The sequence below is a fragment of the Poromitra crassiceps genome (genome assembly GCF_964638095.1).
Source record: "Poromitra crassiceps genome assembly, chromosome: 11".
NCBI lineage: Eukaryota > Metazoa > Chordata > Actinopteri > Beryciformes > Melamphaidae > Poromitra > Poromitra crassiceps.
Window position 1 is genome coordinate 14,164,744 of NC_139643.1, and position 27,555 is coordinate 14,192,298.

The 27,555-nt window shown below is 45.0% G+C and overlaps 1 protein-coding gene across 1 annotated transcript; it reads left to right on the forward strand.

Annotated features, from left to right (window-relative positions):
• The first annotated feature begins 303 nt into the window (after nucleotides 1–303).
• On the forward strand, nucleotides 304–27,555 carry LOC310785456 (cell division control protein 42 homolog). Its single transcript, XM_083646531.1, has 6 exons — nucleotides 304–329; nucleotides 3,697–3,801; nucleotides 13,484–13,556; nucleotides 13,685–13,794; nucleotides 18,930–19,127; nucleotides 22,334–27,555. Exons 2-6 carry the CDS (start codon nucleotides 3,697–3,699, stop codon nucleotides 22,421–22,423), a joined length of 576 nt encoding a protein of 191 aa, XP_083502657.1. The 5' UTR covers nucleotides 304–329; the 3' UTR covers nucleotides 22,424–27,555.

Here is a 27,555-nt window from a genome sequence, read left to right on the forward strand (position 1 = left end):
ATTATAGTTATACAGTTGTCATGTCATGAAAGGTGCTAGACCAAAACTGTGTTTTAAACCAGGCTATAAACATGTTTAATCCTGTTGTAAAGTCAAGCTTTTTTATGTGAACGGGGAACGACTCCCTTTTGGAGCCAGGCCTAAAAAACTGGCCATTCAGGGAACTACCTACTATTTGATCACTTCCGCATATTTTGATACCACAGGCTTCATCTGTCCAAGCCCGAGCTTTCCTGCCTGGAAAGTAGGAGCTTACGAGGAGTCCGTGAAGGCAGCACCGCATTCTCATTCTCAGCAGAAGCAGCATTCAGCGCCTGTGGACAGAGAAGGTAGGCTGGCAGATCCTGTCTAGGATCTGTTTGAAATACACCTGATGACATGCGGACAGAGCGGCGGTGTTTACAGACACTCTGATCTGTTGGGGTTTCCACTGCTACTGATGGAAATGATGACTGCGTGCTGCTTAACGGCTAACTTGGCTAAAACCGGCCGGGGGCAGCTGTCAAAACAAACAGTGACATTGCTAACGCTAAGCTAACCCAGCTATTCTGCTAGTTAAATCTCAGATCCAAGTGATCGGCGATTGTCTGGATGAACGCCAGCAGTGATCAGAGTGGTTTTGTGTGAAGCTGTAGCCAGATTTGGCTGTCAAAGGATGTTTAGGATGTCATGTTTTACTCTGAAGTCATCTCCAGCAGGCCTGTGTGTGTTATGGGTGGTGGTCTGCGGATGGATCTTAGCTACGTTTAGCTAACGATAGCTTACAGTTACAGTTAGCTTCGCAGGAATACACTTCCAGCAGGTTACTGACAACTGTACAGCTTCAATGTATTATCTGACTCATTATTACTACATTAAAACCAACGACGTGACAAACAACACAATTGATGTGCCTGTGTGTGACTTGTTACTGTAGCTGCCGCCGGCTATGCGGAAGTGGCTGGGGCACCAGCACAGATTACTGTTAGCTTTAGCTAGCTAAAAGTTGCATAGGTTATTTAGCTCAGAAAAATAAACTCAACTCAATAATGGAAAGTGCTAAGTTGTCTCACATAGAAAATAGTCTGACGTTACTCCTATGTCCTATCACAAGTCTATCAGTAACATCAGATTTCACATGAGATGTTTTGATCATAATCAGAATCAACTTTATTGGCCAAGTATGCCTACACATACAAGGAAGAAAGAAAGAAATGTACAAGTCAAAATTAAGACATTAGCAAAGAATTACAGTAACTACTACAATAAGTGTGGTGTAAGGAGTCTATTGTAAATATGAAGGAATGTAGGCTACATGTAAATCATCATATCATAAGCAATTAATTTGGCATAGATACTGTAGATACATAGAAAACTCTATTGGCCCCCGAAGGGAAATTGAGTCATCATAGCAGCCAAGACACACTGACAAACAAAAAAACCAAAAACAACATTAGAGAGAGAGCACAGATAAACTATGATCAAAACAGTCATCCATCTACATTCTCTGATTATCTTATAGTGTTGTGAAATAATGCTGAAGTTTAACAATTCATCCATTTTCTGGGGACCCCCTGGAACCCACTCAAGGAGCCCTGATGGTTTTATTGAGAATCGGTGATGTACCACTGTGGAGTTAGGTTGTCTGGTGAGAATCAGTGACGTAGCACTGTGGAGTTAGGTTGTCTGCTCACCGCTTTTGGCACAATTGTCAGACTAAATTGCCATAAAATGTGAGCCATGCGTAGCATCCCGGTTCCCTCCGGAGGACTGAACTCGTGGGATTGTGACTGTAGCTCGCCAGTTAGCGTCTTCTTGCTTACTCATCAGTGTTGAGCGGCCAGCTTGTCAAAACAAAGAGCCAGTGATGAAGTAGCCATCCCATACGCTCTCTTAGCATTGTCCCCTTAATGAAGCGATAAGCCTGGGCTATGTGTGTTGCTCAGCATCTGTGTGGTCACAGGATGGCAGGCCAGTGTGTTGTGAACGTCGCCTTACTTACACAGCTCGCACTGTCTCAACTGGCTCAGTCCATTGTCTCAACACTCACTGCGCTTATCCAGCAGACCCTATGGCGTCCCCACCGCCCCGTCCCGCCACTTGATATGCTGCAGCACAGCCGCGTAGCGCTGAGCAGGCCGTTTATATGCAGCCTGCACATTAGAGACACACACACACGCTGAGCAGGCTGTTTATATGCAGCCTGCACATTAGAGACACACACACAGGCCAAGTCAAACATTGTCCGAGCGAGCAGGGAGGAGGCGGATTGTTTTACAGGCTGAGTTGTCTGGCAAATCCTAAAGTTAACTCTTTTACAAGCCCATGTGTAGGTTTAGAATAAGACTTCGCAAACTGTCTGGTAGAGAGAGTCTTACTTTTATTTATCTGATCTTAAAGGTCCCATATTCCATTTTGAACTGTATAATAAAACATGTCTCATGAGTCTTTAAAACAAGGTTATGACTTCTGTTGCCAAGAAAAACAAACTCAAATCCAGCATCTGTGGGACTTCTCTATTACGTTCTCTCTCTCTCTCTCTCTCTCTCTCTCTCTCTCTCTCTCTCTCTCTCCCCCCTCATTAACTATGCACTGTTTTGATAAGATAAGATGATAAGATGATCTGTTGGGGTGGATCCTTTGGTGCAGTTGATTGTTTTCTGCATTTCTCCATTCGACACAGTTATGCAATCGTACTCGGGCACGGAACGGAACGAAAGCAATGGTTCCCAGTGAGAAAGCAGCCTAATCTTTAATGTGACGCTTAGACCTGCTGGTGTGTGAGCTTTCAAATAATATGAATGATTTGAAGCCAATATTAATTGCACTCTGACAAACTGGATTTTGGATCTGCTGCTGGCCTTGATGTGCAGACACTGTTGGTGTTTATCGAAACAGCATCGAGGGAAAACTAAATGTGTCTTGGAGAAAATAGACAGACACAACACTGGCAAACGATTTGAGCTAGAAACAGTGAAGAGGATCAACCTGACCTGGACACAGTTTGCAGTCATGCAGTTTAATCATAGCACATTTTCAACGCCATGTTTTTATATTCAATATCAAATGTTTTGAATATAGACGGCCGGGAGTAACCCACAGGGCCTTAGAGCCTCCATGCACCGAAGGGTCTTGCAATGCTGCAGTGTAGCACTGGCTCTATTGCAGCGGATTGGGCGTGATCGGCCCTTCCGCGGGCAACGTTGCAGACAGAGTAGGAGGGCTGATCCGTGAGCGGCTGCTTCTGGGACGCGGGTCGGGGTCTTAATCGGCCTCGGCTGGGTCTACTGGGCGAGGGTGTATGATGTTCGACAGACCCGAAACACCTCACGACCCCAGTTAACATCACTGATGACGCGTCTCGGCGCATGCTGTAGTATGTATTTTAGACAGTTTTCACTTGACAACAGAAAAATTCTAATTTGCCCCTAGCTTACTTCCTGTTGCACTGTGATGCTAATGCAGTAGCTGTCAGGAAATAAGCGAGGTTTCACACTGTTGCCTAGCAACCCAAAGCCATCTATAGCTAAAACTCACATGGCTCAGTGTGTGGAGAAGTTGTCTCTTCAGCTAAAAAGAGGTTTTAACAAAAAGCTTTTCATTTTAAAAGTTTGGATTTCCCCCCCGGTTGTCCTGTAAATAACACGGGGTGTGTCCCCCCCCCCCCCCCTCTCTCTCTCTCTCCCCTCATGTCTCTCTCTCCTCCTCTGTCCTCAGATGCAGACTATAAAGTGTGTGGTGGTGGGTGATGGTGCCGTGGGGAAGACCTGCTTGCTCATCTCCTACACCACCAACAAGTTTCCCTCTGAGTACGTCCCCACGGTGAGTTCTGTTCACAACCGCTACAATCAACAACACAACACTCGTCCATTTGCTAAAGCAGTTGATCATCCAACAAGTCATCATAATCTGACGCTCCAAAACAGCACCGCAGGTGCAGACCCAAATCTATCTCAATCATTTGACAAATCAGTGTGTCCACAGCCTAAATAAGATCCTGTAGCTCATGTCATGGTGTGTTCAGGTGTTCTCTAAGGACCGGGAAAAACACATTCTCAAAAATACATCATGTTTGCATTTGAAAAGTGCCATGCATGGATCAATGGACTGGAGAGCAATGTGAGAACAGAACAGACACTCATTTTTGCACTTTGTAAAAGTAAAAGTGAGAAAAATGGGCAGGTTCATACAGTGAAGTTCACAACCTGGCTAAATATTAATATTGCTCGCTTAACAAAAAGAAAAGAAAGACAACAGAGGAACCCCTCTGTAAGCATATAGCTCTTTCTAATGTGACTTGTGTGCATTAAGTTGATAACCAGTTCCCACCATCAGATCAGACATTAGGGGTGTCAAAAATAATATTAATAATAATAATACGTGCACAATTCTGCATCGATTCACAAATGTCAAAAATCGATTATTATTATTATTATTATTATTATTATTATTATTATTATTTATTTATTTTATAATCAAATCAAATATAATGGAAGTACATGCAGTTGTCTATTTTAATTATGGATCATAATACAATGCAATTCCAAATGCACTTTTATTTTAAAAGTAGCCACACAGTGAGAAAAAAGAAAGTGAGAAAAAATAAATCAATAAAGTGATGCATCGAGATGCATCGATAATCGTAATCGAATCGAATCGTAGCCCTCTGAATCGTAATCGAATCATGAGGCCAGTGAAGATTCACAGCCCTATCAGACATGCGAATGCATATAAACTAACTGTCTGGTGGAAGTCGCTGTCCAAAGCGTGTTGCTAACTTACTACCACAGTCAGTATATAAACTAACTGTCTAGTGGAAGTTGCTGTCCAGAGCATGTTACTAACTTACTACCACAGTCAGTATATAAACTAACTGTCTGGTGGAAGTTGCTGTCCAAAGCGTGTTACTAACTTACTACCACAGTCAGTATATAAACTAACTGTCTGGTGGAAGTTGCTGTCCAAAGCTTGTTGCTAACTTACTACCACAGTCAGTATATAAACTAACTGTCTGGTGGAAGATGCTGTCCAAAGCGTGTTACTACCACAGTCAGTATATAAACTAACTGTCTGGTGGAAGATGCTGTCCAAAGCGTGTTACTACCACAGTCAGTATATAAACTAACTGTCTGGTGGAAGTCGCTGTCCAAAGCGTGTTGCTAACTTACTACCACAGTCAGTATATAAACTAACTGTCTAGTGGAAGTTGCTGTCCAGAGCATGTTACTAACTTACTACCACAGTCAGTATATAAACTAACTGTCTGGTGGAAGTTGCTGTCCAAAGCGTGTTACTAACTTACTACCACAGTCAGTATATAAACTAACTGTCTGGTGGAAGTTGCTGTCCAAAGCTTGTTGCTAACTTACTACCACAGTCAGTATATAAACTAACTGTCTGGTGGAAGATGCTGTCCAAAGCGTGTTACTACCACAGTCAGTATATAAACTAACTGTCTGGTGGAAGATGCTGTCCAAAGCGTGTTACTACCACAGTCAGTATATAAACTAACTGTCTGGTGGAAGATGCTGTCCAAAGCGTGTTACTACCACAGTCAGTATATAAACTAACTGTCTGGTGGAAGATGCTGTCCAAAGCGTGTTGCTACCACAGTCAGTAGTTCTTCACCAGCGGAAATTAGGGTTGTTCTTTTAAACACGTTAGATGCTCCTATTGCACACTACACAACCATAACCCCAACACACTGTGTGTGTGTGTGTGTGTGTGTGTGTGTGTGTGTGTGTGTGTGTGTGTGTGTGTGTGTGTGTGTGCACACCAGAACTGGACTCCCAGGTTCTGTCTGTTAGGCTACGTTCATATTGCGTGTGCAGCCCCCCCCCCCCACCCCCGAACAGTGTGAACAGCACATATCTGATCTAGTCAATTCTGATTCGGGCCACTTTCATATATGTGCTCCTAAATCAGATACAGACCTGATTTCTTTGGAATGGGACCTCAGTCTGAACAGTCATGTGACTCGTACCAGAATTCACGCAACTTTTACCGGATCGACGACCGTCGGTAACAATTCTTCCCTCGGTGAACACAAACATGGAGGACAGCTGCGATGTGGGCAGTCAGTGGAGGGACAGTGAGGTGGTACACCTCCTAAGTATTTGGGGTGGAGGGACAGTGAGGTGGTACACCTCCTAAGTATTTGGGGTGGAGGGACAGTGAGGTGGTACACCTCCTAAGTATTTGGGGTGGAGGGACAGTGAGGTGGTACACCTCCTAAGTATTTGGGGTGGAGGGACAGTGAGGTGGTACACCTCCTAAGTATTTGGGGTGGAGGGACAGTGAGGTGGTACACCTCCTAAGTATTTGGGGTGGAGGGACAGTGAGGTGGTACACCTCCTAAGTATTTGGGGTGGAGGGACAGTGAGGTGGTACACCTCCTAAGTATTTGGGGTGGAGGGACAGTGAGGTGGTACACCTCCTAAGTATTTGGGGTGACACTTCTGTGCAAGCGAAACCTGAGCGGTCGTATCGTAAACCGGTCGGTGTTTGAAAGCATGTGGAAAGAAATGGCCGAACGGGGCCACAGTCAAGTTTAACTCATTGAGTGCCAGCCACTTTTGGAGAACGGACGCTCCCAGTGCCAGAGTTTCAGAGCTTTTTTCAGTGATTTCTCGAGGCCCACAGAATATTGTGTGATATTACTATGTAAACAATGAACACGCAAAAAGAACGATGAGACTCTTTTCTATCATCAGCAAAAACAGGTTTATTGATATCATTTTCCGTTCTTTAGTTATCAGCCGGAGAAGATAGCTTGATTTAACAAAAAAGAGCAGTTTTTTTCTAGAAGCTGAGATAATGGCTCTTTTGTGAAATTAAACATTTCAAACACATCACTGACTCTGAAGCTAATTTTCTGATGTAGTCACACCTCAAAAATAATTTCCTTCAATAAAACAGTGAAGGGCAGGGAATTTTGTTTGGCAGAATAATATTTTTAGCTGCAACCAGCAGCGCTGGCCCCTGCGTGCGCTGCTGGTTGCAGCTTCTTGCTGCTGGTGGGCATCGGATATTCTGGCTTGCGTTTGCCAACCCTGTCCTGCTGCTGCCTGGGTCTGTCTGGGTGTTGTGTGGCTGTGTGCTGCTCTGCGTGCCCCCCCCCCGCCCGCCCCGCCTCGCCTCAACTGCACACTCCTCCTGTATGGGAGGTGGCTCTGTGCTGAGTTTGCTCTGCACTGTGAAGGGTGCGCGACATCTAGCTTTTTCCGCGTGTGTTTGTCACCGGCTCCTATGCTTCCAGTTGAGAATAATAACGTCTCCACGGCTGATCATGCGAATCGGCTGTTGCAGCGGACATGGAGGAGCTCAATTGTGGGAGCAGATTGACTGCTGCAGGCACATCTAACGTTAAAACGCTTCATGCATATCGATGCATACGGATGCGATGCGATTTCTGTTTCCCCAACGACTTATTCTCTGTTTTTCTCTGCCTTTCTGTTAACCTGGAGAGCACTGTCGCCACCTAAGGGTTCTGTAAAATAGGTTATAGACCTCCAATAGCTACAATAGTTGTACAGGAGCTGCGGAAGGCTTTGATCGACGTCCCACCGTCAAAAAACGCATTGGACGTCGAAAGACGTCCGTGGCACTCTACGTCACTATTTAATTGGACGTCGAAAGACGTCCATGGCACTCAATGAGTTAAAGGTGAAGAAGACGGAACGCCATGTTGCGGTCGTGGTCGGATCACATGTCCGTTTTACAGTGAGCTTGACGGACACAAACCCTGTGACATCGTTACACCTGCGGGTCAGTTCAGGACCGTGACCAGTTCACACTGCATCTGATATGAGCATATTAGCCACATTTAAAGAAGGACTAGTGTGAGGTTTGCTGTGTGAACGGAGCCTGTGGGCTCAGCTCTGGCCATCTGCAGAGTCTGACCTGCCACAGCTCACAAAACAGCTGACTGCTGACAAGCCCATCTTCACTCTGACTTACTGCTACTTTTCACAGCAGCCATTTTCTGCCTAAAAGGCAGGAAGTAACACAGGCGCAAGCAAAACATGAGCGGGGCTTTCCACCTTCCACTCCATTTAGGTGTTCCAGTCCCGGGCGCTTCGTTAATGTTTCGCTTGCACCTGTGTTACTTCCTGCCTTTTAGACACAAAATGGATGCTGTGAAAAGGGGCGAATGATGAGCACTGCTCTACTGTCTCTACTGTCCTGTCTCTACTGCCTCTACTGTCCTGTCTCTACTGTCTCTACTGTCCTGTCTCTACTGCCTCTACTGTCCTGTCTCTACTGCCTCTACTGTCCTGTCTCTACTGTCTCTACTGTCCTGTCTCTACTGCCTCTACTGTCCTGTCTCTACTGTCTCTACTGTCTCTACTATCCTGTCTCTACTGTCCTGTCTCTACTGTCTCTACCCCGCTGTCTGTCTCTGGCAACACTTCTCTCTGTCTTTTTCTTCTCTCTCTCGCTCTCTGTCTCTCTGTCTATCTCTCTGTCTCTCTCTCTCTCTCTCTCTCTCTCTCTCTCTGTCTCTCTCTGTCTGTCTCTCTCTCTCTCTCTCTCTCTGTCTCTCTCTCTCTCTGTGTCTGTCTCTCTCTCTCTCTCTGTGTCCGTCTCAATCTCTCTCTGTCTCTCTGTCTCTCTCTCGGTGTCTGTCTCTCTCTCTCTCTCTCTCTCTGTCTGTCTCTCTCTCTCTCTCTCTCTCTGTCTCTCTCTCTCTCTGTGTCTGTCTCTCTCTCTCTCTCTGTGTCCGTCTCAATCTCTCTCTCTCTGTCTCTCTGTGTCCGTCTCAATCTCTCTCTCTCTGTCTCTCTGTGTCCGTCTCAATCTCTCTCTCTGTCTCTCTCTCTCTCTCTCTCTCTCTCTCTCTCTCTGTCAGTAGTCAGCAGAGTTTGGCCAGAGGATTGCAGAATCAACAGTGATGACTCAGCTTCCTCTTCCTCTGTCTCCCTCTCTCTTCCTCCCTCTCCCTCCCGCCTCTCTCTCTCTTTCATCTCCGACAGGGCCAACCAATCAAATATCTACATTTTAATTTCCACAATTCATCGATGATCGTCATATTGTCAATATAGAAACGTTTTGGGTAGTGCAGGAGTAAGATCCCCTGCCTACCAACATGAGGGTCACAGGTTCGAGCCCCCGTGTTGCCTCCGAAGCCGGATTAAGGGTTAATCCCCCTGTTAGAGGTGAATGGGTGAAGGCTGGCACTCGAACCCGAGCAGTGTGTGGTGTCTGTGATCAGACTGTTTCCAAACACACCATCATCGTGTGTGTGTGTGTGTGTGTGTGTGTGTGTGTGTGTGTGTAGACCTGAGTATTTTATCGAAGTGTGTGTGTATGCCTCGCCCCTCCACCATGCCTCGACATGTCACACAGTGTTTATGTCTAAACTTGAGCTGCCTAGTTACGCGTGTGTGTGTGTGCGTGTGCACGCATGTTTGTGTGTGTTACATGATGTGTTGGATAAGTGTCTAGACGTAGACTGTCCGGTCGGTCTGTCAGAGTGAAGTCAGAAGTCACGTCTCAGTTGGTGAAACGTACGTTAAACAAGTTAAAGGTGCGCTCAGTGATCTGCGACTCTTAAAGCTTTTGCACACCAAGTCCGTATTTTCGTCCGAAATTGACGCACGGAGAAAAAAAAAGAATATGACCTAATTTGTGTCAATCATCGTTGACACACCGAGTCCGACAATTACGTCCGTCATTTAAGTTTTCGGACGAGGTTCGATTTTCTGCGTTTTTCGCATCAGTCAGTAGATTTTTGCGAGCTGGGACCCGTCTGTGTTTTCAGATGACGGATTAAAAAACACGCATAAAACAATGGGACTGTGTGTGTAAAGACCTTTACACTGTAACACACTGTAACACACTGTAACACAGCAGTAAAGACCTTTACACTGTAACACACTGTAACACACTGTAACACAGCAGTAAAGACCTTTACACTGTAACACACTGTAACACACTGTAACACAGCAGTAAAGACCTTTACACTGTAACACACTGTAACACACTGTAACACAGCAGTAAAGACCTTTACACTGTAACACACTGTAACACAGCAGTAAAGACCTTTACACTGTAACACACTGTAACACACTGTAACACAGCAGTAAAGACCTTTACACTGTAACACACTGTAACACAGCAGTAAAGACCTTAACACTGTAACACACTGTAACACAGCAGTAAAGACCTTTACACTGTAACACACTGTAACACAGCAGTAAAGACCTTCACACTGGCAACTCTCTGGCTGGAGTTGTGACAGGCAGATATCTCAGCAGCTCCTGAAGTCATCAAAGAGTCTGTGGTGGTACGGAGCAATAAACCCCCTCATCTCCAAAGAAGAAGCAGCTTTTCAAAATGGCAGAAGATCAAAAAGCGAAACGAATCACATTAAAAAGTGAGCAAACTCAAAAACACGTCCTCACTAGAGGGCATACCTCTGCCATGGCGTGTTGTTACCTGAATCCGTTTGGAAGTTAGGCACCTCTCTGTGATTGGGCACGCCCATTACAGCGCCCCCTGTTGGCTAGTGGGCGTGGGAAAGTTAATCACTTCCAAGTTGGCCCATGACCAACCTTTCTGCCAAGTTTCGTGCAAATCCTTTCATAGCTGTTTGAGATATCCTGCTGACAAACAGACAGAGACACAGAGACAGACAAACCGATACAGACAGAGAGACAGGCAGACGAACAGACAAAACAAACATTGACAGACAGACAAACAAACAGATTGACAGACGGACAGGGGTAAAAACATGACCTCCTGCCCGCTCCGTGGCGGGGGGGTAAAGGCACGTGAAGAAGAGATTTGAAAGATGAGAAACAGGATGTCATAGGCCCTCCTATTTACCTTTACCTTTTGTCAAAGTCAATTTTATTGTCAATCACTACCATACAGTATGTACAAGACATACAGAGCATCGAAATTCCGTATCTCACGATCCACGGTGCACTCAATATACAGATAGGAGACAACACATGACATAAAATACGAAGATAAAATAGATTAAATAAAAAACATACAATAAAATACTAAAATACTACCGTAGGGGTCATAATAAGGTCACTGTAATCACTGTAATAAAAGTCAGATAGTGCAAATAGTGATGGCAGAAAAGTGCAATAAAATGAACAAAGCGACATAGTAGTTTTGCATAAAGTGACTGGTGCTGAGTGAGGATATGGGTTCAAGTCCAGACTGGGGGCAGAGAGAAGAGAAGGGAGTTGTACAGTGAAAAGTTAACAGTCCAGACTGGGGGCAGAGGGAAGAGAGGGGAGTTGTACAGTGAAAAGTTAACAGTCCAGACTGGGGGCAGAGGGAAGAGAGGGGAGTTGTACAGTGAAAAGTTAACAGTCCAGACTGGGGGCAGAGAGAAGAGAAGGGAGTTGTACAGTGAAAAGTTAACAGTCCAGACTGGGGGCAGAGGGAAGAGAGGGGAGTTGTACAGTGAAAAGTTAACAGTCCAGACTGGGGGCAGAGGGAAGAGAGGGGAGTTGTACAGTGAAAAGTTAACAGTCCAGACTGGGGGCAGAGGGAAGAGAGGGGAGTTGTACAGTGAAAAGTTAACAGTCCAGACTGGGGGCAGAGGGAAGAGAGGGGAGTTGTACAGTGAAAAGTTAACAGTCCAGACTGGGGGCAGAGAGAAGAGAAGGGAGTTGTACAGTGAAAAGTTAACAGTCCAGACTGGGGGCAGAGGGAAGAGAGGGGAGTTGTACAGTGAAAAGTTAACAGTCCAGACTGGGGGCAGAGGGAAGAGAGGGGAGTTGTACAGTGAAAAGTTAACAGTCCAGACTGGGGGCAGAGGGAAGAGAGGGGAGTTGTACAGTGAAAAGTTAACAGTCCAGACTGGGGGCAGAGGGAAGAGAGGGGAGTTGTACAGTGAAAAGTTAACAGTCCAGACTAGGGGCAGAGGGAAGAGAAGGGAGTTGTACAATGAAAAGTTAACAGTCCAGACTGGGGGCAGAGGGAAGAGAGGGGAGTTGTACAGTGAAAAGTTAACAGTCCAGACTAGGGGCAGAGGGAAGAGAGGGGAGAGAGTTTAACAGCCTGACAGCCTGGTGGACAAAGCTGTTAGCTAGTCTGGTGGTGCGGGCCCGGAGGCTCCGATATCTTCTCCCCGACGGAAGCAGGCAGAAAAGTCCATGAGAGGGATGGGTGGGGTCGCACACAATGTTTAGTGGCTTTGCGACGCAGGCGAGTGTTGTAGATCTCAGAAGTCAAAGCAGAGCACCAAGCTTGAAGAGGTGGTAACGTTTGGAACAGTAACACTGCTCTTCATCTCTGCATCAGACGGACAAATACACTAGGGCTGCCACTTTTTATTCGAAATTCGAATTTAACTTTGAATGTGGGGGAGGAGGGCATGTTCGAATGTATAATTGACCTGTTTGATTTGTTTTTTTTATTATTATTATTATTATTATTATTATTATTATTATTATTATTATTATTATTATTATTATTATTATTATTATTTTATTTTTTTATTAACCAAAATTAACCAACTGCTGCTGTTAATCCCATGTCAGAAAAAGTCTCCAGATTTGTCGCGTTAGTCTCTTCTGAGAAAGATTGTCTCCAGGGTCTGAAAAGTTGTCTCGAGTTGGATGCAGCCAAGTTTGTGAGGCAGTGTTGTAACTGTGAGCATCCAAGCTAACACGTCGGGCTGATGCCCGGTGGCCTGGCCTGCAAAAAAAAAAAATATATATATATATATATATATATATATATATATATATATATTTTTTTTTTTTTTTTTTTAAATTAACCAAAAAACTTCGAATATATTCGAACATTTTGCGGGCAATTAAAGTTTGTTCGAACTTTATTTTGGGAAAAAGTGACAGCCCTAAAATACACTGCATGAAAAACCTGCTTTCCGGGCAAGTCAATGAGCGCATAGTGCTCAATATGCAGAACACTATGTGGTACTTTACCCCACTTTGCCACAAACACCTGCAAAGTGGATCTCTTTGCAGTTGTGCAAAGTCCCGGAAAGTAGGTTTTTCGTGCAGTGATATCGTGGTTAATGTTTGGTTTCCCAACCGCTGCTGCTGTGTGTCGACACAGAAACACACACACAGACTCCTGACCAAGGCCATAAAGATGAAGAGATGTATACTTCCTGTTTTGTTTAGAAGAACTTCTCAATGTCCTCATCTGGTTTGTACTTCCTATTTCCCCTTCCTTCCTCTCTCTCTCCCTCTCTCCCTCCCTCCCTCCCTCTCTCCCTCCCTCCCTCCCTCCCTCTCTCCCTCTCTCTCTCCCTCCCTCTCTCCCTCCCTCCCTCCCTCCCTCTCTCCCTCTCTCCCTCCCTCCCTCTCTCCCTCTCTCTCTCCCTCTCTCCCTCCCTCCCTCCCTCCCTCTCTCCCTCTCTCCCTCCCTCCCTCTCTCCCTCCCTCCCTCCCTCCCTCCCTCCCTCTCTCCCTCTCTCTCTCCCTCCCTCTCTCCCTCCCTCCCTCCCTCCCTCCCTCCCTCCCTCTCTCCCTCTCTCTCTCCCTCCCTCCCTCCCTCCCTCCTCCAGGTGTTTGATAACTATGCTGTGACAGTGATGATCGGTGGGGAGCCGTACACTCTGGGACTGTTTGACACAGCAGGTGAGCAGGAGCTTCCTCTGGTTTGTATGCAGCCTGTAACTGGAGTGTTGTAGCTCATTGTGTAAAGGCAGGGTTAATGGCAGTACAGTAGCTTTGTTGTTGACGTTGCTGTATGTCTCCCCCTGCAGGTCAGGAGGACTACGACAGGCTGCGACCCCTCAGCTACCCGCAGACTGACGTCTTCCTCGTCTGTTTCTCGGTCGTTTCGCCCTCCTCCTTCGAGAACGTCCGAGAGAAGGTGTGTGTGTGTCTGTGTGTGTGTGTGTGTGTCTGTGTGTGTGCGCGTCTCTGTGTGTGTGTCTGTGTATGTCTGTCTGTGTGTGCGTCTGTGTGTGTGCGTCTGTGTGTGTGTGTCTGTGTGTGTGTGTCTCTGTGTGTGTCTGTGTGTGCATGTGTGTGCGTCTCTGTGTGTGTGTGTGTGTGTGTGTGTGTGTGTGTGTGTCTCTGTCTGTCTCTGTGTGTGCCTGTCAGTGTGGCCAAAGCACTCTTCTTTTCTACAGTATTCACCTTATGTAGCCACGCCCATTTGACCAGGTTGTGTGGTCGTGTGACGACTTCCGGGTAAAAAAAAGAAAAAGGAAAATGCCGGCTGCTCCAATATAATCTAACTCTGAATTAACTAATAATTTAGCCAATTGTATTTAACATACCAAATGAAAGCAAACGGCAATGTCTAAGAATGCAACGCCATGTAACTGGCTCGTTAATTATCGCATTCCAGGGAATTACGTTAACGTCTGCAGGTCTTATAGACGTAGGTGGCTCGAGCGCTCGGAGGAGAGAAAACTATCTGAAGCTTTCTTTGTTGGAGTCCAGGTATGTTTTACAAGAAAGTGCTCATCATCGTCGACGATAACGTTATCTGACCTGGCTAACAGTGGATACTCGCTTGCTTGCTGTGTACCGAGCTCAAAGTAGTAGGCTACGTTCTTTGTTTTACACCCTGCGCTGTCCGCTACAAAAACAACTGTCTTCTTCATGACGTTCTTTCATATTTGGCGCCGTGACCGGCGGAAGTGTTAACACGACCCGGAAAAATTTGGCCCACCCCCGCGTCTGAACATAAGGTGAATATCCGTAATCAAGCCAAATCAAGCACCAAGTTAAATGGACAGCTCACCGTAAAATCCAAAATACATATTTTTCTTCTCACCTATTCACCTTATTCTTTGCCCATACAAGGACGCTTCTGCATGACGTCATTTCGTAATCGTCTTTCCGGTTTTAAACACGGACGTAGAGTACGCCTACCGCAGTCATTTAGACTTGCCAAAAAGCTGTTTTCAAGCAAAAAAAAAAAAAACTGTTTTAAATTTTAATATTTGTCGGGTGAGAACGTAACATATATGTGACCAGTTTATCAGAATAACGCCTATTGGAAATCCTTAACGAGCAGCGAGGACCGGGAGCGCTGACTGTGCTGACACCGGTCAGACTAGCTATCTGTCAAACCCCACTGTAGTTAGGCTACTGGCAGTGAGAAAACACTGTCGACATGCTTTTGTAACTAACGTTAAATGCCGACCGGGTACAGCCATCGGCTCCTCGCAGCAGTAACGCTATGAACATGTAACTGAAGTTGGCCGCAGTGTAGCAATTCTGAATGTTGCCAAACTTCATTCATACTGACGTTTTATTTTGAAAATGGCCGCCAACTAGGGCTGAACCGGAAGAACAAATACGTTGCGTCGAACGCGGAAGAGAGAAAAAGTGGGCGTGGTGAATAAGGTGAATAGTACTATTTATCCGTTTAGATTGTTTTGTGTTAGTACTCTGCGTTTTGGAGATATCGGCGGTAGAGATTTCTGCCTTCTCTCCAATACAATGGAACCAGATGGCACTCAGCTTGTGATGCTCAAAGCGCCAAAAAAATACAATTGAAAAACTCAACAGCAAGGCAGAATAAAACACACAGGTGCAAGCAAAACACTAATGAGGGTTTCCTAATTCCAGTCATGGAAGTTGGAAACCCTCATTAGTTTTGCTTGCACCTGTGTTTACCCTGCCTTTTCGACACAAAATGGCCCCCGTGAGAAGGGTCTATATCAGGGGGTGGGCAATTATTTTTTCATGGGGGGCCACATGAGAAACCCAGATTGTTGCCGGGGGCCGAACAAATATTGTCATGCCGTAACGCAGGAACTTTGATGATAGAGAGGGCCACAAAAAAATGTCCTCGCTACCAGAGGGCCAGATTTTGCTGAGGGCTGGGGGCCAAACGGCGCCGGGTGCGAAAACATTTGGGGCATTTGAAGTCTGGTTTAGAGGAATAACTCATTTTAAATTAACAGTTGTGATGTCATGATTCAGTCTTAAACACCAATATTTGATCCTTTTCTCACTCACTTCCTATGTCACCACCTGCTCTCAGGGCTTGAAGTTAACTTTTTTGACCACCTGCCAATATGGCTGCTAGATTTTAAAGTTACCAGCTAATTAGAATTTCCACTAGCCAAAATGTTTTTCTTGAAATAAACCAGAATATGAGTGGGTTAATTTAAGCATAAGTATCAGTAAGTGGCCTGGGATTCTCAAAGCCTGTGTTGAGGGTCACACGAACAAAAATGCACTCTTGAAGCTAAATAAATCCAAAACCGACAAGTTAATTATTTACATTTTTACTTCAATGTAGAACAGTCATTTCTTACACATGAGATTACTTTTAGCCTTTTATCCATAAAGATTATTGAAAGATATTCCATATATTCCAGACTGAAATGTTATAACAGAAGTGGAGTATTGCCCAGAATGATATGAACATTTGGACACTTATTCAGTGGGTATCTTGCATGTTGCGTTCAGGTGCACTGTAATTTTTTTTATTTTATTTTTTGCAATTCCAGCACGGGCCACACAGGAGGCGCTCGCGGGCCGGGTCTGGTCTATATGCACACACCAGCTTGCCCAAGTTTTTTTTTATTTTTTTTCCCCCTTCTTCTTTTTTGTGTGCGTCTGAGAAATCCCTCTGTAAGTCGTAGGTGAGGATATTCCCTTTGACCGTCCACTATGGGCCCTATTCTCCCACAGGCCTTCGGCACTAAAACGGGCCTTAAACGCAAAAAAACGTGCCTTGCGCCTGCCTCGGGAAGATATCAACATGGCTTTACGCTGCCAAATGCGCTTTAGGCCGAATGGGCGTGGCGCAGTCCCAGAATGGGCCAGAATAGGCGTGTCGGCCTTAAATGATATCTTCCGACCTGGTGTAAATTTAGCGCTTTGCGCTTTTGAAAACCAGGCCTATTCAGTGCGCCGGGGACAGGATAGTGAATGGAGAATAGAATATATAGAAAAAAATAGTTTAGAACACAATAGAATATAAGATTGGAAGATTACAGCATGCAGTGGCAACCCTTCTCAGGCTTTGGGTGAAGCTGCAAGGCACAGTTTCATTTATTTAGTTTAGGCTATCATAATAATCCCCATTTATGTGCAGCATCCAGACAGCAGCAGAGTTATATCTGTCAGATCTTTTTCAAATGGGATAGCTGTCTAACTACACATATTTGATGTATAAAAAAATCGTTTTGAAACATTTTGGTTAGCAATATTAACTTTGTATTAATATAGCTCAACGTTTTATTAACCCCCCCCCCCCCCCCCCCCCCCCCCCGAAATTAGCTAGGCTTCTAATATTACTAATATTCCTAATTAATATGTATTATTATTTCATTCAGATAATTGACATTATAGGCATGTATATCGTTTAATGTGAGAGAAAGGGAGAGAGAAAGAAAGAGAGAAAGAAACTGGAGAAACTTTTGTGTAGCGCTTCTTCAAACCCCACTCTTCATTACAGCTATTCATTACAGAATTGTCTGTTGTATTTATATTTTCTGTGTGCAAAGCAGAGTAGTTAGAATTATTTCCAAATGTTTCCCCCGTCTGTGGCAGCGGAGCTGTCCGGGGTGCCGTGTAGCCTACATTAAGTGCAAGAAAGACTGGACACAAAACGATCTCAAGGGAGGGGGATATTTAATTAGGCTACAATTCTAAATAAAATATGAAAAACAATGACAAAGCAAAAGGGACAAAGCAAAATATTAAATTAATAGGGGCGTCCTCTACGTTCTCCTCTCCCTGCACGGGGCCGTCCTCTCCTCCTCACAGGACGCCGGGCATCACGCAGGAGATGCGGGGAGCGGAGCCGCGCTGGTGCGCTATGAGGCGCTGGTGGTCGTGCAGGCGGGTCGTGCAACAGTGGAGCTGACTGACAAACAGATTGAGTGCTCATACAATTATTTTATTTACAGCAGTGGAAACCACTGAGTCAGAGGGCGAGGGCGAGGGCTCTCCTCCCATCCACTCCCCCTCCCCTCCACCGGGACCTGGGGTGTGCGGCGCCCGCTCCCGCAACCGGCCTGGGTCGCCGACAGGCCGCTCGAGGCCCGGCCGCTCCCCTCCCAGGCACCCCCTGGCTTTTAAAGCCAGTCTGATTGATTACTGAAGATTTTATTGAGAATTAACATATTTGTCAGAGCCTGTGGACAGGGGGTGGGGGGGGGAAAGCATAGGCCAAATAAAATACAAATACTCAATAATAAAATCCAGTAGGCTAAATAAAATAGAATAAAGTAATCAGATCCAGTAAAAGTGATAGGTGTCATTCAGAGGATGTTGCATCGTGCAGTGGGGGAGAAGAGAGAAAACGATATCATTCTGGCCAAATTTCATCTAATCTCATGACATCCAGCCGGCTATATTTTTTTCTATCCGATGCGTTTAGAACATTCTTTTCACTTTGATCTTGCTATAGTGTAGCGTATTTACATGCTTGCAGTATTTAAACTGCAGTTAGATTGGTTTGAGAAGCATCATAATATGGAATAATAGCCAATATATGGAGACAGACAGACGGGATGAAGGGAGGGGGGGGGGGGGGAAGCAGAGGCTTGGGTTTGTCTGGTTTTACTGGACCACTGGAATTGGAGCTTAAAAGGCAAGCTTGTGATTCGTTTATTGCACTTATCCAGTTTCCGGTGCATAATTTTACGCTTAAAAGGCGTGGTTGTAATGCTTTAGGCTGAGTGGAGCGCCAGCACCAAGATATCAAGTGCGCTGGTCCACGCCCACTGATCAGCGCTGCGCCAGGCGCTCGGCCTAGAAACTACGCCGATGCAACGATAGGGGCCTATATGTTTAGGCTATTTCCCTCAGCAGCAGGTACACCTGTTCACATCTCCATGGCAACGGGTGCACATCATGCTGGAAATTCTGCCTCCTCGCGCTGTGTGAAAGCATCTTCTGCGTAAAAAGGCACCGCTGACTTATTTATATTTTTGGATCTCTGTGTAAAGGTGGCTACCGTGTACAGTGGTCAGCAGGGTCTTTATGGCCTTTATGTCTCTCTCTCTCTCCCTCCCTCCCTCCCTCCAGTGGGTGCCAGAGATTTCCCACCACTGTCCCCGGACGCCCTTCCTGCTGGTGGGGACCCAGGTGGACCTGAGGGACGACAGCAACACGGTGGAGAAGCTGGCCAAGAACAAGCAGAGGCCCCTGGCCCCGGAGAGCGGGGACAAGCTGGCCAGGGACCTCAGGGCCGTGAAATACGTGGAGTGTTCCGCTCTCACACAGGTACACACAGGGAAGGGGTGTGTGTGTGTGTGTGTGTGTGTGTGTGTGTGTGTGTGTGTGTGTGTGTGTGTGTGTGTGTGTGTGTGTGTGTGTGTTGTGTGTGTGTGTGTGTGTGTGTGTGTGTGTGTGTGTGTGTGTGTGTGTGTGTGTGTGAGTGTGTGTGTGTGTGTGAGAGAAAATTGCACTAAGAAGTCCTTCAAGCCTATTGGATAGACTTGTGAAGGCTAAGAGGTAAACTCAGGTAGTCTATTCATGTTTTGTATTCATCACTAAAAGGTCAACTCTTTTCAGAGCCCTTGACTGTATTGAATTGCAGTTGCCGTCAATTGTATTACAGGCAGCAAATATAATATATATATAAATATAATTCAAATTAAGCACAAAAACAATAATTTTACTGTCATTTTTACTTAGTTTTGCAGCGAAACATTTATTTTACAGATTTTTCCTGAATTATTACAATCAAAAGCTTTAAAACAGCTACGAGCAACTTTTTCGATTGTTATTAAACAGTATAAATTTAATATCAATGCATCACATCTTACCTCTAATAGTCGACGAGACCAATGCAGAGTAGTCTCGCTTGAACCCCGAGTGAATCGGCCAGTGTTAGTAGCTGTGTTTCCATTACAGTTTTTCGCAAAATAATTGCGATATTTCTACAACTTCGACAATGTACAATTGCGACTTGTAGGCGTTTCCATTGAAGTTTAGTTTGAGTGACGGCGCACACACCTGAACGCAATTCCCCGTTGCAGCAGCTGCCACAGTGATTACGCACGGGGATCTGCCCCAAATCCCGTCCCCTGCATGCTCAAATCTAACCAATGGTCAATGCAAATCACAACATGAAGTTACAACGCATATAAACGAGCCTGATTATCAATTCAAAAGAACATGTTGCTGGCTGCGGTGAATGCAGTGAGCGCGAGAGGCAGAGGAAAAAAGGTAGCCTACAACTGCGCGCACACAGACAGGCAGCCTGTCACCATGGACCGATTTCTGTCATTAAACAAGATCTTTTTTCCCCAGCTCCGCTTTTGCACAACACTCGTCTTTCTGCTAGGTTGCTGCGGAGGTTTTGCCACGGCTTATCGAACCCTTTCTCCCTCATTTTCCGCTCCTTTTCCAAAGGAGAATGGGTCACATGACGTGCAAATGCGGAAAAGTGTGTTTCCATTACACTTTTGCGATAAACTGCTATATCGACACGTCTGAAAAACCACCTCATGAGAGCGCAAAAACTTTTTGCGATATTTGGGAGGTTTTTCGAAATTTACGTGTTTCCATTACCCACTTTCTATTGCGATATTTAGATTTTGCGCATTTCTGATGGTAATGGAAACACGACTATAGTGTCTGTAGCCAGGGCAGATCAGGAAGTGAAATGAAACGGTTTGCAGCAGCCACTTCGGCCATAACCACAAAATAACTTCCAAAAAACCTGTTAGAATATAACGAGAGATGTCCCCGAGAGTATGCGTGGCGTTCACATTGTTTATGCTATGTTGCTAGGCAGCGCGAACGGCGTAGGCAGGCAGCTGCGTTTCACTTCCGCTTTTTACTTCCGGGTTACCCGGTCCGGTCTCTCTAGAGAGCCCCCTGTTGACGCGAGTTTAGACAGATACAGACTTAATAATCACCTAAGGGAGCAATCTCAGATACACACGGCTTTGGTCTCAGCTACTATTATAGGTAAGATGTGATGCATCAATATTGTAATTATACTGTTTAATAACAATCGAAAAAGTTGCTCGTAGCTGCTTTAAAAGTGAGATCAATAAAGGTACTGCAACTAAACAGTTATTTTACAGAACTTTCCTAGTATTACGATTAAACACCTTTAAAGTCAAGCTGAACCCAAAAATGACTTTTTTATTTTAGTTCAAATACCTAGGTATGCAGTGCACCTATTTAATAATGTATGCCAAAAAAATCACAAAAATCAAATTTCTTTAGTTTTTCACACTTTTTCACATCAAAAGTTCATTTTTCAAGATTTAATTGATAACACTAATCTACAGTTTGCTGACATCACCTAATCACCTAGTACTATCAAATTTCTACCCCATTTCAACCAATCATATCATGACATGGCAGCTGTCAATCAAATCTTCATTTCAGGATCATTTTCTCTTCCAAAAGAAAGAGAAAATGGCACCTAGTGCCTGTCATCTGGCAGAATTCCTATCCCATAAACTAACTACTAACTTGGCCAATTGTATGTTGATATACACAATAAAGAAAATGGTAATGCCTAAGAATGCAAAGAAATGTAACTGGCTTGTTAAAACTCGCATTCCAGGAATATTGTTTTTACCGCAGTAGCGATAATGGCGCGTGCCTGAGAGCCTGGTTGTCAGGGGTCGCACCTCGGAGATTCCAGGCCGACGGGCTGCACTCTCCGCTCCGGCAGCTGGCTGCCTGCGGCTCGCTGAGCTCCACTCAGCCACTAAACCTCGTGTCACCAGGCTCTTCCCGAGGAGAGAGCCACAACACGCAGAATCCCACTCGATTTGGGGGTGGAACACGCCAGGATTGGCCAAAGCCCAATCCAGTCCCCAGAATTGTCAAATAAAATCATCGACATGCTACTATGACCCGCCTCTCAACCTGTCATCTCAGACAAGTTATGTTTTCAGTCTGAAACGGACTCCGACCCACGCGCCACTACGGGTTCAGTTCGACTTTAACGTGATATCGTTAATATATCAAGTTCCGCAGTGAAAGTCCAAATTCCAGTAACAATATTGCTGTGGCACCTGAATTTCCCCAAGGGGAATAATAACATGCAATCTTATCTCAGCTTATCCCAGCTGTTGGAAACACATCTAATTCATGTTTAATTTTGTGAAACATTTTGAAAATTTGCAGAAAAGATTATTTACCTAACTTTAATTTACAGTTGGATGGAAACGGTTTATCCACTGTTTCACTCTCTCTCTCTCTCTCTGTGTCTCTGTCTCTCCCTCTCTCTTTCTCTCTCTCTGTCTCTCTCTCTCTGTCTCTCTCTCTGTGTCTCTGTCTCTCCCTCTCTCTTTCGCTCTCTCTGTCTCTCTCTCTCTCTCTCTCTTTCTCTCTCTCTCCCTCTCTCTCTCTCTCTCTCTCTCTCTCTCTGTCTCTTTCTCTCTCTGCCTCTCTCTCTCTCTCTCTCTCTCTCTCTCTCTCTCTCTCTCTCTCTCTCTCTCTCTCTCTCTCTCTCTCAGAGGGGGCTGAAGAACGTGTTTGACGAGGCCATCTTGGCGGCTCTGGAGCCTCCGGAGACCAAACCCAAGAAGCGGTGCAGGCTGCTATAGACGGCGAGGACGAGGATGACGAGTGGACATGGGAACAGATCAAAGGAGGGGGGGGGGGGGGGTAGACACTGGTTTAAACTGTGCCTTCAGCGGTAGCGTGTTGTCGGGACGGACAGGCTATATTTTCATGGTAGACGCGTGTCGCTGTAACACATCTGTGGCTAACAGGTTTTGAACAACACTCCTCGCTAAACTAGTAACCAGGGGTTTAACAATGATAACAAGTGGAGCAATAGAGAGGGTTGAACCTCAAAACGCCTTAAACATACACTCGCGGAGTAGAGATGCACGATATTGGATTTTTTTTTTATTATTGTTTTTTTTTTGCCGATATCCGATATGCCGTTATTTTTCAACTCTTTCCGCAGTTTGCAGATATATGTGCATTATTCCCACCTAACTTCAGAGAACATAACTCTCTCCTGTAGTCACATTGTTATGCGTATTCTTATTGTGACGGCCCACTGGCAGATGCAGACATAAATACAATGCTTTTCAAAATGTACACATTCACTGAATAATGTACACATTCACTCGGCAAAATAAGAAAACCACTTTGAGCTACTTCAAGCATCGAGCATTTGGCCATATTAAAGCGTTTTATTGGCAGAAATGCTTAGTGCCGATGCCGATATTTCATTCATATTTCATAAAGACTTTTTCGGTATAGATACCATGCCGATATCATTGTGCGTCCCTACTGTAGTGGAAGTCATGGTCACAGCCAACTCGCAATCGCCTTTTTAAAATTCCAGAGTTCCTACGCAGCACCGTCTGGGGAAAGGTCTTCAAAAGTTTCGGAATTGCGGAGAAAATGTGTTAAATCCTGGTCCGCAGTTGTAGAAGCCGCTACTCTTTCACATTGTGATATTTGCTGTTGGGTCAAATCATCTTCTGCTGCAGACGGTGTTCCTACACAGGCCTGGGAAGTGTACAAATGTATGGAAGGAGAATTGGGTCATTTCCAGGTCTTGCGGAAGTTTGGATCAACTTTGGAATAGTAGCTATGGAAAAATATTGTTTGAACTGTCCCATACGAGAACACATTTTCAGTGGTTTTACCGCGAGACGACTATCTGCGTAAATCTTGTCAAACACAAAAAAACCTTCATATCAAATCGAGGAATTCATTTCTACAAACACTACGGAATGATATTATATTAAAGGGGTTATGTTTTTCAAATGGAGAATGTAGGAACCCGGGGAGTATCGGCGTTTCTCTGGGGATTCATTTCAGCTTTGTTTGCCGTTCCTGTGTTTTGGCGAAACTTCTGGCTCCATCACTGGATGCATTGCTGAAAGAGATCACAGTGCAAAGGAAACGCTCCAACCTTCATGATATTTGTTGTGAAGCGGAGATGTGGTCAAAACAACAGAAGACATTAAAAACCACACACACTCCTGGTAAAAGAGGAAGACTTGGAGACGTGACCCATTTGGTTGGTTAGTTAGTCGATGACTATTCCTTGCGGTACATGGGACTAGTGACTCGTGGGTTTTGGGAGTGTTGTTGCACTGTGCACATGGCTAGAGGCTGTAACCTGACTTCCTCCACAGCAGCAGAAAGAGACTCGGGATCGCTTCGAGCACAGTTTGCCAATTAAAATTTCACTAGTGCTTTACCGACCGGGAAGATAAAAACTACAAATCTGCTTAGGCCTTGCAGTGCAGACGCACACAACTACTACACAGTACTACACAACAGACCGTAGCATCAACCATAACGTTGCAGGTGTTTTACATGATCTGCCGTCTATATCACTGTCAGGTGAAAATGGAAAGTCTTCCAAAATGTCTGCCCTTCAGACATGAAGGCAAGCTTGTTTGATGGCGAGAATTTTCTTTTATTGCAAGAGTTTCAAAAGGCCGAGGGTTGTAGTTTTTGCTCAGCCTATAAGCGGAGGAAAGCGCCCATCTTTGAAGTAACAACGTGAAAAAAAGTCATCAGAATTGGAGTCATGGGGTGTTCAACTGACAACAGCGACGTGGTTACTGTGTGACATGTGGGACTGTCCCAAACTGTCCCACTGTTGACTGTCCCAAACCCGGCTAGACTGTGACTGAAACGCTGTACTGCGTATTACCTACATTATGACCTAGTGTTCAGTAAAGCTGCTAGGCGCAACATTTTAACATCAATAACTCATCAGCACATTCATTTGGAGATGTTGGTGTAATTACTGGAAACAAAGCAGACCATCGGCCAATCGGCCTCGAATCTGTATCCTCCATAGTTTCTCCATCACCTGGTGGATCTGGAGGGACTCAGCCTGGACTCTGTATCCTCCATAGTTTCTCCATCACCTGGTGGATGTGGAGGCACATCTGCTGGATACCTTTACAGCACAAAACAGGAAGAGGTTGTGTTCTTTATCGACATTATCATTTGAATGTGATGTTTTTTCTTGTGTGGCGTTAGATTTTTTTAAATAACCTTTTTTGGGGGATTTCAATATGACCTAACAGTTGACCTAACAGTAAATACATAGAGCCTTGTAATGCCAAGATCAGAAGTTGCCGTCTCTTGTCTCTCCTCTCGCTCTTCGAAACAAACTTGTGTGAAATATGGTCTTAATGTGGAGCATCACTCTGAAGCACTGGCCACCAGTCGTCTCCAACATGCTCTCATTTGTTGACGTAATTAAACCAAGCCAGCACAATGTTGATTTCACAATGAGATCTAGAACGGTTAAAGCGTCCACATGCACAACGGCTATCAACAAGCTAACTTCACTGTGTAATGCAGCTTCATGTCACACAGTGTATTCCATTTGTTTTGTTTCTGTTAGTTTGGTTGTATTAAACCGGTGTTAGACTTCCACCTGTCCTAAAAGCCAATGCACTTTTACTAAAGGCTGTTTCCTGGTAGTGATACCTACTACAGAAACGTATTGTTTATATACTATACTTAAAACCAGTAAGATCCTCACTGGTCCTTCCAGCAGGAGGCGCTGTCAAACTGGGTGAAATCACCTTTTTTTTCCTGATCGTCTTCCTCATTTCCTCTTTCTGGCCAATGCTAAAAGTCAGAAGTTGTATTTTTGAAAGGTGATGATCAGAAAAGTAAATGTTCTGGCTCTCTGGCTCTATAGGGTTCTGCTCAGAGTAGGTTTCATCGTTCTTTCTAGCGAAAAATCCGATTCCTTCGCAAAGCAGCCAGAAATGAAGCATCTCTTCCCCTTCACATGGCTTGTAAACGTGTGTGGAAGGTCAAAGCCCTGAACCCCACCCACCACCTCTCTGCTCTCTTATAGGTTGAGTCGACGTCTCGCCGTCATCAACGCTGGGGTAGCTGGCTGGGGGCGTGGTCAGGGTGGGGTAAATCCTCCCGTTCTCCCCATTCAGCGTAGTTAGCATTTAGCTGCTAGACTTTTACATTCGGTTCATAGTTTTGGGGCATTTTGTCTGAAGCTCGTCTCTGGAGCGATGTACAATAAACACAAACCGACGTGATCCGCTCAGGCAGCCATGTCTCCTCTCATTCGCCTTTTTCACGTGAGCCATTTTGTGTCTAAAAGGCGTAGGGAGTAACACGGGTGCAACCAAAACATTAGCGAGGGCCCCCCACACTGGAACACGCCTAAACGGATTGGCAGTTGGAAACCCTCATTAATGTTTTGCTTGCACCCGTGTTACTTCCTGCCTTTCAGACACAAAATCCCATTCTGACCGCACAGTGCCAACGACTGCTTCTTCTTGTGTCGTCTGTGGGGATCGACACTAGCACGGCTAAAGCTAAAGCACGGCTAAAGCTGTTCTACTGTACGAACAATGTGCTTAAAGAGCAAGCCTTTCCTTTCCTGCATCGCCCTCTTCTGCAACCCCCCTCCCTCCCTCCTTTAATGACTGGAACCTCGAGTGCTTGTTGGTGTGTCAGCAGCACCACCTAGAGGCCTTAAAGGGGAACGCCACTCAGTTTAACAGTTCATCTGTGGTGTGTCTGTGGTCGGTGACGGACTCCTGGGTATTTTTGAACATGAACAAATCGCTCCTCAAGTCAGAAGTCAGAGAATTTAGACTTGAAGCCGTAATGGCATCAGCTATGTGTGGAGCTTCTCAATAGATCATGAATGGTGGAGTGATCTTTAAGGTACACAGGGTGTTTGATTGAGGTTTTATAACCAAATTACCTTTGTTTTATAGTGATGGTGTCATGTCTGAATGAGAAAATGTAGCCCTATTCTCAAGAAAATCATCCTGGGTGCTTTAAGTCATCTGCTTTATTTCATTCCCAAAACGGCAAAATAATAGTTACATTTTTCATTTTCAATAAGTTGGCAAAATGAATTAAGTATGTAAGAATGTTCTCTCCCATTCAGTCATATGAAGACAGAACTCTTCCTACAGTAGATGGATGCTCCTCGGGACGAAATGTCGTTTGAGTCTTTGGGAGAAACTTGTTGATGCTCAGTAACACTGACTGGACCAGCCCATTGGTGCTCAGTAACACTGACTGGACCAGCCCATTGATGCTCAGTAACACTGACTGGACCAGCCCACTGATGCTCAGTAACACTGACTGGACCAGCCCACTGATGCTCAGTAACACTGACTGGACCAGCCCACTGATGCTCAGTAACACTGACTGGACCAGCCCACTGATGCTCAGTAACACTGACTGGACCAGCCCATTGATGCTCAGTAACACTGACTGGACCAGCCCATTGATGCTCAGTAACACTGACTGGACCGGCCCATTGTAATCCTATTCATAATCCTGTGAAATCTTAAATTGAGTAACAAAATGAATGCAAATTCCACTTTGTTTATTTTCTTCCCATTGTTTTGGGGGGTTACGGTGTTTTCTTAATCATGTTATGATGAGTATTATATGTTGTTTTTTCTTTGCTCCTTCCTGTTTTGGGGGGGGGGGGGGGATTAGTTTAGTTTTTTGGACTTTGTTTTTTCATAGCTATTTTTACTATGACTTGATGGTTGAGTGCCAACAGTTTGAGTGGCTGTCACTGGCCTGGTTTGACATACTAAGCCATCCTGATATGCTTGTAATGGCAGGAACCTGCTGGTGATAGAAGAACAGCTGAAGCAATAATAACAGACTGATGGATTGAACGCACCTCAGTTTAATGTTGGAACCCGTGGGTGATTTGAAATAATAAAGTACTTGAATGTTA